The sequence below is a fragment of the Barbus barbus genome, assembly GCF_936440315.1.
Source record: "Barbus barbus genome assembly, chromosome: 26".
NCBI lineage: Eukaryota > Metazoa > Chordata > Actinopteri > Cypriniformes > Cyprinidae > Barbus > Barbus barbus.
The window spans coordinates 29,064,161-29,082,720 of NC_136754.1; the positions used below are offsets into that span (position 1 = coordinate 29,064,161).

At 36.9% G+C, this 18,560-nt stretch overlaps 1 protein-coding gene across 2 annotated transcripts in view; it reads left to right on the forward strand.

The window, feature by feature from the left end:
• Positions 1–18,560, forward strand: part of LOC306846542 (adhesion G protein-coupled receptor L2-like) — a 135,189-nt gene that overhangs the window by 45,051 nt on the left and 71,578 nt on the right. For both annotated transcript variants that reach the window (XM_079379988.1, XM_079379989.1), the window contains exons 4-5: positions 1,306–1,415; positions 6,329–7,129. In XM_079379988.1, coding sequence (XP_079236114.1) covers positions 1,306–1,415; positions 6,329–7,129 — 911 coding nt within the window. The remainder of the gene's footprint in view (positions 1–1,305; positions 1,416–6,328; positions 7,130–18,560) is intronic.

The window sequence follows — 18,560 nt, forward strand, 5'->3', positions numbered from 1 at the left end:
TTGCCATTATATTCTAACACTGCATTGTTACACACTGTATTGCTTTTGCTAACTTAGGTTGCCAGATCTGAGTAAAATATTAGCCCAATAAAAACTATTCGAATGACCCATGCCCAAATATCAAAACCTAAAATGCTTCAAACAATCACTGTTATGCAATACACACGATTTTAACTTGAAAATCACTGTACAAGCTAGTCATAATCATAAAAAACTGTCTATATTCATAAAGAAGCTCAGAGACTCTCTGCTAGTGGCCTTTCTCCTCACAAAGCTCAAGATCCAGCACAGTTTTAGCATTGCTAGAATTTAAAATGGGTTAAAGATTTCAATAAAAGCATTTCAGTTAAATACAGTTTATGCAATATGTCTAACTTTTAACCTGCATGGGAGAAGTGATACAGCCAGCAGCTACAGTTTAAAAGAAGCCCAATTCCACGGTAAAACCACAGACTTGGCAACCCTGGTGCTAACCCTGCTCCGGAGCTACAGTGTCAGGGTTTAAAGAGACAATAACCCAAGGTTAAACACAGTGTGAAAAGCCCAAAAACTGGAAGCCGACTATCCATTATTCAGCTGCCAGGGCTTCAGCTGGCAATGCTACTCGTTCAGTCATTCTGAGTTAACTAGTAGAAAACAGCATGGCATTACTTCAGCCAAAAATACAAATTCAGTCTTCATTTACTGTTACCTATGAACGGCACAGAGGAAATTCTCAAGTTGTATTTATATTCAATTCTGGGGGATTTGAAAGTCCTTTAGGGTTTTCTGCACTTTTTTTCTTTTCTGTTTTATATTCCCCGTCAGAATAACTTGCAGTTGGCCTTGAGTTAGAATTAATTATTTTTTCTTAATTAATAATTTTTTCCCTGGTTTGCCTAAAGCCAAAGTGTCTTGTGGTTAACATGAGGATGTGTAAGCATGCATTAACACAGCAGCACTCAGTGCATGCAGAACATGATGCAAGGAAGGTGCAATTAACAAAAGTGATACAAGACGTCTTCATGCAGAAGCAAATATTCATAAGCTCGATGGACACATAACTAATGTAGAAGTGTGGAAGTCATGTAAGGTGCTAATGTGAAGTTAAGAAGATATTTAGAAGAATATGGGTATGCAAAGAGTTGTTGGTCCTGACTGACTTCCATGGTTTGAAAAAAATGAATTCAATGGGAACCAGAATTTTTTTTTTTAAATCTTCAAAGCAGTAAATGACTGAATTTACATTTTTTGGGTAACTGTCCCTTTAAGTGAACACTTCTCTGAGAAGTTTTGTCTATTAATTGATTTCATTGAATGTTTCAGGTGTAACAATCGGACGCAGTGTGTTGTCATCACTGGCTCGGACATCTTTCCCGATCCGTGTCCTGGGACATACAAATATCTTGAGGTCCAGTATGAATGTGTGCCATACAGTAAGTGATCTTACAAATATTCTCAAATACAGCACATGATACCAACAAATAATAATAACAATTTTATCTTGTTTATTTTACTGTGACTTTTTTGCAAAGTAATAGTAGAACTGTAAAATGCTGAAGTATATATGCTGGAATTTGAGAACATTTAAGAAGTTATTTTTTTATAGTAATAATAATAATAAAAAACAACCCTAAAACGTCATCTGTATGTGGGTCAAAGATGGAACGTCCCATTTTGGTGTCTGCATCAAATTACAAAAGTGATTTTATATACATAAAAGCATGCTAAATGCAAGTAAAGTGTCTACTTTAGTATTTTAAAAACATTTAGTGAAAATAAAATGTCAATATATGGGTGAAATAATGTTCCGTTGTCATTCAGCATAACAGATATATTCATGTAAAAATAAAACAACATGCTTATCTGTACTTAATAAAATATATACAATAAAAAGTGATCATACTAAATTTGATTATATATTATATACAAGCTTCTAGGTAAAACCTAGTGGTTTGAAGCAAAGTTGCAAAGATTGGTAAAGATTTAAAATTACAATCAATTAGTATTTTTAGGGCTGCACTGTCGTCTGATGTTTCAGTAAATATGCAGACACGATGTTTTGCTATATAAACTAGTTACACTGATTGACATTTTAGTGCGTGTCTTCGTTAAATCATGGCAAAAATGTGTGACAGTCTATTAAAAATGAATAAATAAATACATACTTTGACCCATGTTTTGATGTTGAATAAGTAATAGTACCCCACACATAATATACCGCTTGAAACAGACATAGTAAGCTTACTAACAGCTTGAGTGTTTTATCCTGAAATCATAGCTCTGTTCCAAGACATAGAGAGCTGCTCTTCTTAGGAAGCATCCTAAATGAAAACACATCTTAAGTGATTTCAGACTCTCTTCATGTGCAGCAATTCATGTTACCATGCTGCCAAGAACATCACACAATAAGCTAACAAGTGCAAAAAACCCAATATTACATTTATTTGCTGTGTAATACAGACTAATACATTTATTTATATATATATATATATATGTGACCCTGGAGCACAAAAGCAGTCTTAAGTCGCTGGGGTATATTTGTAGCAATAGCCAACAATACATGGTATGGGTCAAAATTATAGATTTTTCTTTTATGCCAAAAATCATTAGGATATTAAGTAAAGATCATGTTCCATTTTGTAAATTTCCTACTGTAAATATATCAAAACTTAATTTTTGATTAGTAATATGCATTGCTAAGAACTTCATTTGAACAACTTTAAAGGTGATTTTCTCAATATTTAGATTTTTTTGCACCCTCAGATTCCAAATTTTCAAATAGTTGTATCTCAGCCAAATATTGTCCTAATAAACCATACATCAATGGAAAACCTATTTATTCAACTTTCAGATGATGTATAAATCTCAATTGTGAAAAATTGACCAGTTTTGTGGTCCAAGTGGGTCACATATGTTTGTGTGTATATATACAAAATATATACATTTAAAATGAATATAAATAATCAGTTCAGTGCTTTCTGGGATTGCCTTATCCATGAGAGAAACGTGCAATGCTGCCCTAGATTTAGACAGTCATTTGGCATGTTTTGAGTGCAACAATGAAGCCTTAAAATACTCTCTCTATACAATAAGCAGCTCATTAGGATTTGGAACAGAGCCACTGTCTGTTTCAGGCCGTTGGCCGTTGTTTCTCCATCAGTGATTAAATGGAAAAGTGTTTACTCTGTGTTTAATATCTTCAGCTCAGCTTTTGGATTTCTGATTCTGTGTCCAGTTTTGCAGCTGATGGCCGTTGTGTCCTTGAGGAATAACATATTCTATTATCTATATTCATCTATTTTACAGATGCTTTGTTTCTTGTGTTTGTCTCTCTATTGAAAGCCTCTAGTTTTTCAGATGGATGTTGGAGGGCCATGTTCTGTTTGTGGTGACCAAATATTTTGGCTCTGATTGTTTCAAAGACTGATATGTCTTTTGAAAGTCAAATATTTCTTTCTCTCTGTATTTTTTTTTAGTAATTACATAAACTTTTTCAGTAACACTTTAAGTTAGGAACCAATTCTCACTATTAACTAGTTGCTTATTAGCATATATATTACTAGCATATTGGCTGTTTATTAGTACTCATAAAGCACATATTAATGCCTTATTCTGCATGACCATATTCTAGATCCCTTAATCCAAACCCATACCTAAACGTAACAACTATCTTATTAACTATTAATAAGCAGTTTTAATTAAGAGTTTGAGGCAAAAGTCATAGTTAATAGTTAGTTAATAATGAGAATTGGTCTCCAAACTAAAGTGTGACCATTTTTCAACTTTATGGTGGAAAATACTTTCATTCAACAAGAATGCATTAAACTGATCAAAACTGACAGTAAATGCATTTATGATGTTAAATGCTATTTTGGAATTTCTATACAACAAAGTATCCTGTGATAAAAATGTATCAGTTTTCACAAAAATATTCATCAGCACAACTGTTTTCAACATTGATTATAATCAGAAATGTTTCTTGAGCAGTAAATCAGTATATTAGTATGATTTCTGAAGGATCATGTGACACTGAAGACTGGCTGAATATTCAGCTTTGATCACAGGAATAAATTACATTTTAAAATTCACTCAGAAAAGTCATTTTAAAATGTAATATTACTGTTTTACTGCATTTTTGATAAAAAACATGTAGCCTTGGTGAGACCTCCTTCAAAAACATGAAATCTTACAGACCCCAAAATGTATTTCTCTTTAATGTTTAATGTTTTAATGATAACTTTAAAACCCAAGCGGAAGGATTCTGATTTTCTTTGGCAGCGGATTGAATAGATGGCCACTGCTGCACTAATCCTTCTCTCTTTCAGGACATTTAGTGTGCAAACATTCTCCCTTAATTCATATTCATGATCCAAGATTGTTCCTACGCCCCTTTCTTCATTCCTGCTTTTCAGCATTTTAGTAACTTTTATTGAAATTGACTTAAATTGTCCAAAAAAATTACTTTCATATTATATTAATACGAGATGTATTTTAATTAATACATTAACTTGCCTGTATGTGTTATTTGTTTTTGTGACCGTATAATGTTGTTCAACTGCAATCTTATCTAATCTTAGAGAATAATGTAATATTAGATAATTAATGGTTAAAAGAAAAGATTGTATGCTTGTCCTTTTAATATCTGTCTGCCTCTTTATGCTGTCGTTTGTCTTTCTCCTGCTCTCTAACCGCTAACTTCTCTCTTTGTTGCTAGGTGTCCACTGAAAGCAACATGATTAATTAAACCTTATTCTCAGTAACACAGGTGTTGTCCCTAAGCATTTTACTGTGAAAGTTTTTTTCTCTGCATATGCTGTAATTTTTCCCTTTGGATGGTCTCTTCTTTGACGTAAACGTATTGGCCTGTATTTGTAAATGTAAGGGTTTTTTTGGGGGGGGGGGGCTCTTCTAATCTTTTCTCTCCCTTGACGCTCTTTCCATTCTCTTGTTTTTCCACGGCTCAAAATAGAAGTGGAGCAAAAAGGTAAATGACTGCTCTGGCTCTCAGTCCTCAGCTCCTTGTTTTGTATTGTATGGTTTTGAACCCTTCCCACTTCTCCCCCCGCCACCCCATCGCCTACATGATATCAAGATGGACAAGATCTATCGAACCCAAGCCCAGAAAATGTTGGGTTGGAGGTTAAAATGTCAAAAATCAACCTCTTTTTATACACTTTACACACAGATATTAAACAGAAATCTTCTATGGTCTATATTGTATATTATCGTCCATTTTCCAAGGTCATGCATGTCATTTTTATGATGAAATACTTTCTAATTTCCCAGTTTAATGTGCAGAGCCAATCTTAAGTAAGCTGTCTTTGAGTTGATCCCCTGCAAAGTGCAAACACTGTGGGGCTAACAACAAATTACTTTTAAGTGTCTAGTCCAACCCAACTTTCACTCAGTCAATGGTGAAACTAAAGTGAGACCTTTTTGTATTTAAGACCGGGAAAACCAGTTTTGAAAACCTGTTTGGAAACATTTTTTATGCCATTCTATTCAGTGCCACTAGTAGCACAACAATCGCATGCTTTGTTAAACTAAGATAAGCACTTTGACACAGTTGGTTCATGTACAATGAATTTTGGCTGAATTTTATTAGGCTTTTTCCTTCAATGATATTGATGGGAGAGAGAGGCCGACTGTCTGTAGCCATCTGCATGTGATATGCTGTTCACCACAGACATTGCATTTCCAACTGGTTCAACACCAACCAAAGACGGGCGTGTTTGGCAAAGGCCTCGCTCTCGTATTCGTTCCTCAGCGAAGATACTTCTCTTTGGCTCTCATCCTATCTGTCCTGAACAGCATTGTCATCCTGTTCCCTCGACCTCCGTGTCCTTTCCTCCCACCTCTCATGTGTTGTTGGTTCTTTCCTCAGACATAATCCATGTATGTGTGTTTACTTTCAAAGGTATGGCTTTTGCGACCAATCCGACAAACCCTCCCCATACTGTTGACGTAAAAGAACCGTGAACGTAGATATTCCAAAATGAATGTTATCTGTCCATTAGCGTTGTTTCTCTCATCTTTTTTCATTTACAGGACTTTTTTGCCGTCCTCTTTTTCCCTCTTGTCTGTTCCTCTCAGTTAAACTTGTTTGAGAACAATCTCAGGGAGCAAGGCCACCTCAAAACAGAGTCTCACTTAACCTCTCATTTTCTTTCGACTATGCACGCAACACCAGTTATCACACTGCCAAAATGAAAATGTGTTACATTAGCTTCTGAAATCCATGTTTTACTTATACCCAAAGAATTGGACCTAAAGTATGCATAGAAGGTCATTGTAGATTGCATTCCTGGTTTGTTTCCTAACTCTAGTTCTTGACATTTCTTCCCAGTTTTTATTTGCCCTGGGACTCTGAAAGCAGTAGGAGATCCAGTCTTTGTCTTTGAGGCGGAACAGCAATCTGGAGCTTGGTGCAAAGACCCCCTACAAGCAGGGGACAAGATCTACTTCATGCCGTGGACTCCGTACCGCACCGAAATGCTCATAGAGTATGCCTCACTTGACGATTTGCGAAGCGGTCGACAGACTACTAGCTACAAACTTCCACACCGCGTTGACGGAACCGGATTTGTGGCCTATGACGGGGCCATCTTCTTCAACAAGGAACGCACACGAAATATCGTCAAGTTTGACTTGCGGACTCGGATAAAGAGTGGGGAGGCCATAGTCGCCAATGCCAACTACCACGACACCTCGCCGTATCGCTGGGGCGGGAAAACGGACATTGACTTGGCGGTTGACGAACGGGGACTGTGGGTAATCTACGCTACCGAACAGAATAACGGACGTATCGTTCTCAGCCAACTCAATCCTTATACTCTGCGCTTTGAGGCCACTTGGGAGACCGTCTACGACAAACGCTCAGCCTCCAATGCCTTCATGGTGTGCGGTATTCTTCACGTGGTCCGTTCCACCTATGAGGAGAATGAAAGCGAAGCCAGTAAGAGCCAAATTGACTACGTGTATAACACCAAACTGGGGCAAGGGGAGTTTGTCAATATCCTCTTCCCTAACCAGTATCAGTACATCGCAGCTGTGGATTACAACCCGAGGGATAACCAGCTATATGTGTGGAATAATTTTTACATTCTGCGATACAATCTGGAGTTTGGGCCACCCGATCCAGACGAAGGTAAGGCTCATTATGGTCATTGTGGAGTCTGATTTGTCTGCAGGACGTAGGCTGATATGGATGATTTAGTTTTAATTGTGTGTGCTGTAGAGAGTCCTCTAAACCAAAATAGCTGTAGTGCATGGGATTATTGTTTAGTGTGATTGTCGCAGTGACTGCTTTGAAGGCATATTATGGCAGTGAGCCAAGCAAGGCTCTCATTCGCTCGACTCAAGTGGCTGATGAGTCTTTGCAGTCCTGTTCCCCTCTATTTTTTCTGTAACCCTGTAAATCTCACCCGTAAAGCAATGTGACACTTTGTTTCTAAAAAATGCACCCAGTCATCAATATTTTCCCCTCATCCCTCATAGGCTGAAACTCTGGTGCAAAAGCTATGCGCCGTTGAGCATGTGAGCAGTGAAAGCTCTGAGCACACAGAGTATGTATGAGGAGAGAAAGCCAGATAGATCTTGCACATGTACTGCAGTCACAGAGATCTCAGAATTGTGTTCAGATGTGAACATCAGCACATTTTTTGATGAACATTTCTGTTAGAATTGAATGCTTAAAACTGAGCTCCCATGTAGGTAAAATACTTTTGTGTGCTCAAACTATCCCCTTGTGGCACAAAAATAACTCCATAAAAACTATGGTAAGTGGTGGCACTGGTGCCTGCTGTGCTTTAGCAGCTCTACCCCTTTTGACTAGGTCTGATTGTTTCCATTTCTGTCTGCTGTCCTCAGCTGTGTGCATGCAAAGGTCGAGCTTTGAAATTCCAAGATCCTCTCCCCCCCTTCAAGCCACAATTAAGTCGACACACCAAATTTTAACTGGCCCACCATGCATGACAGGGAATGCATGTGTTCAGCCTATTTTCACTCTGGCAGTCACGTGTAAATGTAATTAACATCTGAATTATCATGATTGCCGTTAGTGGGCAATCAGGGCAGTGCAGTAAATTTTGAATGGTTTTGAATTGCCATGGAGAAGCCAGTGGTTTTGTTGAGTTTTTTGTTTGTTTTCGCCATACTAAGTTAAGTCTGCAGTACTGATTTAAATTTTGAGCTATTGGGTCGAATTTCACAGGAAATTCCAGGCTTGCTTCATTCATTCTTGCATGTTTACATCATGTCTGTAAACACTTGTCCAGCTGCTATAGCCCGTTTTTGGTTGTGGAGTGGTTGTACCTAGTTGTACATTGATAGTGTTGTTGGGTAGAATTCGAACTAGTTAGGGAGCTGGCATCTAACATGGTTATACACAGCAACCTGCGATGACCTCTTGGAAATCACCCTTGGTCAAAACAAAGAGACTTTGATCTGTGGAGGGTCTGATAGTGACAATACAAAATCTGAACCACAGACTCAGATATGATACTTGCAGTAACTGCCAAAAATATTAATACCCATGTTTATTTTTTCCCAAATAATCCACAAGATCTTTTAGAAAAATGTATGTAAAAATAATAATACTAATCTTAATTTACTAAATGTAAATCTGATTAATTAATCAATTTAGATTTTAGTTTAAATATAAATTTGAATGTGAAAAACAATCAGATTTTGAATAAATCAGGTGAACTATTCAATGACTCACCCATTAAGATAGTGACTCACCTTGACTTTAATTGCTTTTTTTATTTTATGATGATCCCTGAGGTCCTGCTAATGTTAATTTATGCCACCGCAGAGCTGCATTAAAGAGCTTCTGTAAATGCACCTAAATGCCCCTTCAGATGCTGTTTCTGTGCCTCTCTGCAGTGCAAAGAGGGCTTTTGTTGATGCTGATTTTATTTGATTGGTAGCAGTCCTATAATGTTTTATTATTCTAATTAAATTAAATGAAATGTAAAAATCTGACAGATGACGGATGCATTTAAAAAGGTTATAAAAAGCTATTATAAAGGTAAAAAAAAAATGCCACTGGAAATCAATTTAAAGGGGCAAATATCGTCCTTTAATGGGAATGTTAATTTCCATCACTACTGTGGTTATGAAACACTCTGCTGTGTTAATGAAAGTATAATTAGACATTCCTGTTCACAGTAGCATAGCGTTACATCAGAGAGCTTGTGCTGAACATACACAAAGCACTTGTTTGATGCCATTAAACCTCAGGTAATTTAATGTTACATATATACTATTTCTTCTCTAACTGCTCAATATTAAACTGTTATATTTCAGTTCTCAATGTTGATTGCATTAAAATATTTTTCTTAGAAAATGTACACGGTGTCTTTTTAGAGGGAATGAAATCTCTAAGCCTGATCTTTGAGCGCATTAATTTTGAGTTGCATTAATATTCCCAGGGAACGCAGTGAAGCCCCACAGCAATACCTGCCCGCAAAGCATCCGTAGAATTTACACCATCCGAAACTGATGACGCGAGATGCGTCAAGGGGAGCCATTAAATCTCATTACCAGACTTTATGAGCTGCGTATTAAGCCTCAACTGTGAGTTGTACTCTGGGTAATTACATGTTCCAGTTTTTAAAAGAGTACCAGGGTCACCGTTGTGCTCTTTAACTGCTGTAACAACACACTGAAATGCTACTGCGAGTCGAGGAACAGAGAGTGTTAAATCCTTCGTAATAATCCTCCTTTACAATTCTTATAATTCCATGAGGGCACAGACCGATATGAAACACGTCTGATTTCTAAGGGAATCAGTGTGAAATGAGAAGCGTGCTATGAAAAAGGGGTTCGAACCACAATAGAGGACTAAGCTTTCCCAATGTGTCAAACCTGTCAATATATACAACAAGATTTCTGTTTATATTCCATTTCTAGCTAGAAGTCATCTCCTGTCATTTCACACAAATTTGTTTGCTAATGAAATCTGTATAATAATTTTAGCGAGCAAGTCTTAGTTTTGTTTAGTTTTTTTCAGTGTTGAGCCTTCATAACAAATGTGAAATGAAAATGCGTCTGAAAGGTCTGTTCAAATCAAGACTGACAAAAATATATTGGGCTAAATGAAGAACAAATGGACCTTAGTGTGTCTAATTTGACATTCTCGTTGTCTTCGCTAAATCTGTTATTCCAGTCTTATTTTTATTTATTTTGAGGAACGAGTGAAGAGCACCATTGCAAAAATCTGTCTAGATTGTCCAAACAAATTGTTGGAGCCAGATGCGCTTTTTTATGACAGAATATTAATACAAAGCAATACATGAAACACAAATATGGATATACCGTATGAACATTTGTCTACTGACAAAGCAAAGTTACTTTGTACGGTGAGCATGTCAGTTTTTTGCTTTCCAGCGAAGAGGTAGACCATCAAAAAATATTTGAGTTTTGGTTCATATATAAGAGCAGTTGGTGGCACAGACTAAAAACAGTATTGATGACTTGTACTCCACAGTAGAGTTTGGATGGTTTCATTACATCCATTAGTACATTATTCCAGTTCCTGTCCGTTCACGCTGCCTTCCACAGCTTTGACATTTTATCCACCAAATCCAGCAGGTAGAAGGCAATGAGGATTTTCCGCTCTCATTAGATTCTGTCCCGCTCTGATGTAAAAGGTTAAAGGTTCGTGTTGCACTCTCTTGCACTCGAGCAGGAATTTTGTGCTTCCTTCAACCTGATGCATATTGTACCAATCTGGAGTGAAAAGACCATTCATCTGCCATTTAGCTACCTCATTTTTCATTTCACGTTTGGTGTGACAGGCCTTAAAGGGATACTCCACCCAAACATGTATGTAACTCCACCCAGATGTATGTGACTTTCTTTCTTCTGTGGAACACAAATGGAGATTCTCCATATAATATCAGTATATGGATCCCTGAAAGTTAAAGTTTCAAAAACCACATAAAAAGAAATGACGTAACCCATATGACCCCATTAGCTGGTTTAAGCTGGAAGGAGCTGGTTTTAGCTGGTCTTCCTGCCTGGCCAGCTAAAGAAGTGGTCAAAACCCCTTTAAAACCAGCCAGCTATGACCAACTATATCCAGACAACAAGGTTAGCAGGGCACTTGATGAATAAATGTCTTCTGAAGCAAAATAATTGGTGTGTTTGAGAAAAATATGAATATGTTTTTAAACTATAAACCATCGCTTTCAAGTTTAACAGGTCACATGTTTAATTTTTGTTGTTGTTTCTCATGAGACATTGATTCATCAACTGGGGACGTATGGATTACCATCATTTCCATTGCATTATTCTTCCATGAAACTCCATTTCTATTCCACAGTAGAAAGGAAAGTCATATACATCTGGAAGGGCATGAAGATGAGACAATGTTCATTTTTGGGTGGAGTATCTCTTTAATGGACATTTACGGGTTTCTCAAACTTGGAAGTCGTCGTAGTTGCATAAACGTCTATAATGGTGAACAGGAGACTATTTTTTTTTGCATTCCCATTTTCTCCAACAGAAAAATTCCATGATAGCGTTTTCCATGAAGGACTGATTACAGCTGTCTGATGAGAGAAAGATGTCAAATTTGCCATCACTCCCTCAGCTGTTGTGTTATAAGCACACTTGCAGAAGTGTTAACTATATTTTGATACCAAGGTAGTATATTACAAAATATAGTCTTAGGAGTATAGATTATTATATTTTAAATGTGAAAATATAAACCACACTTTTCTAGATGGAACTGTGGAAATGCATCATCACAGTTGTTAAACCATGTATATTTTTTTTCTCGTTGAATGTTATGTTACAATCAATGCATTAGTCTCCAGCTGTCAAAGGGGTTGTGAGCATCGCATTAACTGTAAGCACAGAACGAAAGAGTCTCATGACTCATCAGTGAAGCATTATATGCAGAAATGAGAGCAAGCCAAAAGGAACCAAATGCATTTTTAAACTTTCATTGATGGCTTTTTCTAAGAGTCTAATAAAATGCATTAAATCCTGACACTTTAACTTCTCATTTGAGAATTTAAAGCCATTTTAAGTGATCCACATGGACCATTTTGTCTTTAAAATATAAAAATCCAGAATCCAATGAGGCAATAATTCATCGGATAATAATAATTTCAGAGGTAAAGAGGAAGAAATGTAATGTCCCTCAGAACTTAAATTGATCTGAGTGTAAAAGATGTAAATTGACTAGTTCCTAGGCACAAAGAGCCTATAGCCACGGAAATTACGCTTGTTTTTTTAAATACATAAATTCCTAAAAATATAGCTTACTTAAAGCCAGTTTTGGTGCATATCAGCTTAATAGGAGAATAAAATGTGGTTTTGAAGGCCACTGTCCTGTGGGAATATCTCACAAGGGTGCCTCTGTGTGTTTTGAGTTCCAGCATAACACATTTTGAGTTGAATCGAAGCATTCGCAGCAAACAGAACTGAGAACAGCAAGCAAGAAAAAAGGGAGTATTGTTCTGTTTTTTTCCCCCTCCGCCTCCTCACTGTTTGCCTGTTTTTCATTCTCCTGCTTCACATTCGCAGTGTATTCCTAGAGGCAGTGTCAGTCCCGAAGTTAATAAGCCACATTTCCACTCTCTTTGGTCTTTAGCACACATACATCAGCGTTTCTAAATGGAGTCTCTGACTTGGGCACCAATCTGTCTGGTTTTTATGTGCCTGCGGCTATTCACAGGGACTCACCAGTCAACCTGTTAATGCTGTCGTTTAGCAATGGAGCGTTTGACACCTGTTAGTCTATGGTGATAAGTGGAAATGTAATGCCTGTGTGGGGTCTAAAGCTTTAAATCTTTGAAGAGATTCTACAAAACAGGTGTTTCTCTTGATGAACCATCTCATAAATCAGACTGAAGCGCCTGGAACGGTTTGCGGCACGAGCATCACAGATCACAACAGCAAATTTTCATCACCCCTAAGCAGGCATTAATTAAAAATCATGCCACAGTTCTTTTAAAGACGATGTGCACATGATATCTTTAATCTCCTGTTGTGGAAACCATAGGTAACTGTGGAAAGGAACAAAAAACTGCATGTGATGTTGGAAAATAGAGAATAAAAACACCAGGAGGCCAGTCCTCCTCTGGCAGCAGTGTTGGGGAAGTTACTTTTAAAAGTAATGCATTACAATAGTAGCTAATTACATTACTTTTTATGGAAAGTAATGTGTTATGTTACTTTTGTGTTACTTTTTCTCATCTGGGCTGGGCTTGCTTGTTTGTTTGTTTTCAAATCTATTTTTTGGCAATTGTAAAAGCCCTTGCACACCAAAAGTGAAATGAAAAAGCCTCAGGCTGGAGGAAAAGTAAATTCACATCTGTACTGTAGAGGGTGCAGCTCAAACAAACCTTTCTGCTGTGCTGCCATTCAATAAATGGAAAAAATAACTAAGTAACTGGTGTTGCGTATTTGACTAAGTTCTCAGATATTTTCTTGTAAATTTAAAATTAATGTAAGCTACTTTACAAGTTACTTGAAAAAAATAGTCTGATTGCGTAAATTGTAATGCATCACCCCCAACACTGTCTGGCAGCACAGTCCAAATGTAATGTCAGCAATTAAGTGGATACATTACTGCATTTATTGAACTGTAAAATTAGAGTGTAAGTGGTTTTGAGGTCCATTTAAGATTGAATGATAAAGTGCAGGTAGATCCGGAAGCAGTAGCAGTTTATCTCTACAGTATGTGGTCTATTATCAACGGCTGAAGAGATGCAGATGTTAATCTACTGAATGTTTCCCATTGGTTGCTTGGCACAGGTTGCAATTTGTAGACGCTGGACAGCGACATCAATCTGGACTGGATCTGGAAGGCTCTAGATCCCTTAATATAAGTAGGATGAGACTAGTACTTCAGATTGTGCTTTGCTATTGGTTTAGTCAGTTAGAAAGAAGATTAATGAAGTTAAATGTTTGGTCTTTAAGCATCGCTATTGCAATCACTTATATTTAGGATTAGGGAAGCAACTTGTGTGTCAACTAATAGTCATTCATTTAAGCCATTAGTCAACTATTCATATGTTTATATTCATTTAATTACTTAAATACATACTAGGGGGTAGTATGTATTTAATTACTTAAAGGAATCATATGATGCTATTTTAAAGATCATTATTTGGTGTAAAAGAATATGATGACATGCTTCAAAAAAGACATTATTTTTAAAATACTGTACATTATTGTAGTTCCTCAATGCTCCGCCTCTCTCAAACGCGGCATTTTCTACAAAACCCCTCCTTCCAACAAGTGCAGTCTGCTCTGATTGGCCAGCTGACACAGTGCATTGTGATTGGCTGAACACCACAAGCACACATTGGAAATGTAACGGCCCTTACCATAATCGCAAGCTTCAGCTTTCAAAGTAAATATAAAGACAGTTAATAATTTTAGTTTTACTATCAGTTCAAGTCCGAAAGGGGAACAGAGTCGCGTGACAGACACAGTGATGATGCTCGTATGTGTTTGCACACAAGCCGCGGTTAACACAGCTGACTCCGCTGTGATGTGACCCTGTCTCTCTCTCACACACACACACACACACACACACACACAAAATGCACTCTACACTGCGCAAAACTCCGCATTTGAACAGTCAATAGCAAATACTTCAACCAATAACAAAACATACTTACAGTCGCTGATTCAGAAGCACCAGATTGTCAGAATTGACCATTTTTTAATAGAAATAGCCTTTGTGCATAGCCAGCCTTGTACTCTCCTAGGTTTATAAAACTGTCGTCCATAAAATGAGTTGCACAAATTCGAAGATTTGGGTTGTGCTGTTCTGTTGTAAACAAATCTTAACAATGATTCCTAATTGGTTCTTCACAAAAAAACGTTTTTTTTTTTTTTTTTTTTGTGACTAACCGACTAATAAAATTTTAGCCACCTAAGCCTCTTCACACTGACTAATGTTTAGTTGAATATTAAGGGAGGAGCCCTACATATTTCATAAAACTTTGGAAAAGATTGGACACATACTTATGAATTATTAATTTCTTAGCATCTGTGATTGTCAGTGGTTCTAAGAGGAAGTTTCCAGATGCACTAAAACCCTATACTCTTGTGCGAAGTGTCTTTTCCCTCAGATGACCTGATAGAGTCCTCATCCGTCTCAATCACACATTACTGCTAGAGATGTCAGGGAAGTTCACTCTCAGTCAACAATGGAAACCGATATTCAGTCATTTAATCAATAGTGGAGCTGAAACCCTACAGATAAACTCTCCCTTGAGGGTTCTTAGGAGCTGCATGGACTAGAAAATGCCAGGGTAAGAGACATTTGAAGAAACTATTGATTGTAAGGGTACAGTAAATACGTCTGAAAAGGGGCAAAAAAAGTATTCAAACCAATTTTCATATTGGCCCAAAGCTGTGATCATTTATACCAACATGCATGTTGATGCAACACACAATCACCAATAGTAGATTGTTTTTTTGACTTGGTGGTTGTTGGTCTTTTTGTAGACCTTGAGATCTTGGAAGCACCAAAGTATTGGCACTTTGGTCCTCCCCAGACAGCACAAACACATGCTGATCCTAAATTACTGTTTTGACACCACCAGCATGTAATAAACCCACCTCCAAATGGCAAACAGCAGAAAACTCCAGCTTGAGGAAACTTTGGACAAAAACTACATTTGCATTTGGCAACTCCTGCTTTTAGCCTAATAGAAAGGAACTGACACTTGTTAGCCAGTCTTTTTTTCTTCGGGTTTTATTCAGTGAAGCATCCAGAGCAGTAATAAGCACAAGTCAGCATCAATTATGTGACAGATTTGTTTAGCAATCTCACCACTTTTCCTCTTGAAATCCCAATTTCTCAGCAGACCATTCAGGATTGCTCTTCTCTCTGGAGTTATGTTATTCTTAATCGTTGTGAGCTGTTGAGTGCTCTCGTCTTTGATAGGCTATGCGTCCTTGCGTTCTGATTTCTCCGCTGAGGGTGATTTCAGTGACACCGACTGAAATGACAGCTAATTGAGGCTACTTTTCCTGAAAGCTCTGATGGACAATACTCTGATTCCTCCTCCTGCCAGTCGGTGAAATTGTCTGGCATAATAAAAAGAAAATTGTAGAGGTATGAGCCAGGAGATGTCAAAATAAAGCAACGAGGCAGGCTCAGCCATTGACAAGCAGTTTACCTCTGTATTTATTTTCTCTCACTCGTTCGCTCTCTTTGTTTTCCACTTCGCCAAAGAAGAACATTTAAGTGGACACAACGTGAGTGCAGTTGCTACAAGGCTGCTGAGAGGTTAAGAATTGAATGGTGTTTCACAAAGAAAGCATGCTTTCGATGGCATTTTCTTTATCTTACCTCTGTATGATGCTTAGTAGTGTTTATAAGCGCAGCACTGCTTTGTGTACAGGGGTAACCGCTGTATTTCTGCTTTTCCATAAGCGCCACCTACTGTCAGAGAGTGAATTTGCACTTTCATTCAGCCGATCTGTCGGTTTTGTTATAAATTATATGTAACAATAATTTCTTAAAATGAAACTTCAGGTACTTTTTGTTTTCATCAAAACTTGTATTATTTGAATGGTTGTTTAAACCATATTTTTTATTTTCCTTTTACAGTTTAGGATGCTGCTATGGACATTAGTGGTTCACCGATATATAGCCAATGCCGATATATCGGCCGATATTTGGCTTTTTTTTTTTATTATCCACGTAGGCCAATATTTTTGTTTCTTTTTTTTATGGAATTAAGAACATTTGAAACATTACGAGAACTGTATGGGAAAATATTCCACCCCTGCTTAAAATTTCCAAACATGTAGATTCTTATTGAAATGACTGGAATTCACAGAACAACATAAACTTTTTTTTGAGATACAATAACAATAACTGAACTCTCGTTTATTAAGGTGAAAGTAGTTCCATTTCACTTTTTATTTTTTGATTTATAAAGCAAAGTTGAACAAATGTCACCGCATTTGAGGTAAATGCGTAAAACTTGAATTGTGACTGTCTGGAGAGTATGTGTCCATGTAGTTACATTCTAAGCATTTCATTATTCATGTTAGGCATTCGAAGTCACGTGTTAGGTATGAGAATTCAAAATAAATAAATAAAAATCATATGAAGTGCCATTTCAGCTCTGTTCAATCACCTCTGATGTTGTTGAGTTGTTGTCTATCAGAAATGTGGGTTGTAAGTGTGTGTTTCTTCAGTTTAGGAACACAAATGTGTTATTCCCCAGCAGAGTGGTCACAGCTGGAGTTTGGGACTGAAAATTGAGAATATGAATGGTTAAGACATGAACCAGGATTAGGTTAGGATGTCTACAACATCCAAAAAAAAAAAAAAGCACCACTTTAGGAAACCATTGCAAACTGAACCGCTTCCATACCGCAAGGGTTTATGCTCAATATTGGATGAAAAATCAGTCACAGATGCATACTTTGAAAATACACCAGAAATAGTATACTGTCTGAGTACCTTTGACATAGTTTTCACTCTACTGTGCTTTATTTCAAATCTAGGGTGCTTTTTAGGAACAATATTATTCACATTCAGCCTATATTTGTTCAGTGTGAACTTCTTAGTGAATTGAAAAATGTGTGATTGTGAGTCAACACATTAAGACATGAATTAACAGCGAACCTGTTTAATTATGCTTTGTCTGCTACTTCAGAGATGTCAAATATTGTCTGAGCACAGAGCACACTTTCCTGTTGTTAGCAGTTTTGAGAGTCCTCTTCCTTTTTGGGTGTTGTTGCACACTGGGCAAGAGATATCTGGATCATAAGCAGCTGAATTTGTTAAATGGAGAACCAAAACCAGAACTTTTCCAGATTGGTGGTTTGGAAGCTTTGTCCAGTGTTTGTGTAACTGTCGACTTACAAGTAGTCTCAGTAACAGTGAAATTTATCAATGCTCAATAAAAATTTTGATCCCAAAAGTTAATTTTTTTTCAATCTTTGTGTATAGGGAATCAGTATCAGTATGATGTTTTGTTTAACAAATACTATATTTAAAATGTGAGAAAATATGGTCTAATGAGTGCATTGTACTAGACTAATAAAATAAAAAACAATACATTTTTAAAATGACTTCTATCTATTTTTTATTTATAGCTCTAACTGGCAACCTAAAACAGTTTACAGATTTTCTTCAGAACAAATAATGTTGTTTTAATCCCTGATTTTCAGCATGCATGATGAATAAAAACAATTATAGCAGATTTAAAAACAGTGCAAATTGAAATGTGTAACTCGGGCAACAAGTCTAAAAAGAAAATGAGACATATTTTAATCAAGGCACATGCAAAAGTATATGATTTTCACAACAACATTTTTCTGCGGTCACTCTTAGTCAATAAAAAATGAGTTATTTGCTGTAGGTTTTTTTAATAGAATCATTTAACACTGAAATAGATCGATGGACAGATGCTGTCTTGCCTTATTATTTATGAAGAAGAAATGAAGCGTGACTTTGAAATGTCAACCAGAAACGAGGTCTATGAAATTAGCAACAGCTAATAGTTATTTAACACTAACATTCCATCTTGTGTATAGTTTGAATACATTTTCTTTTTTTTATCATATACTGTATGTAGTTT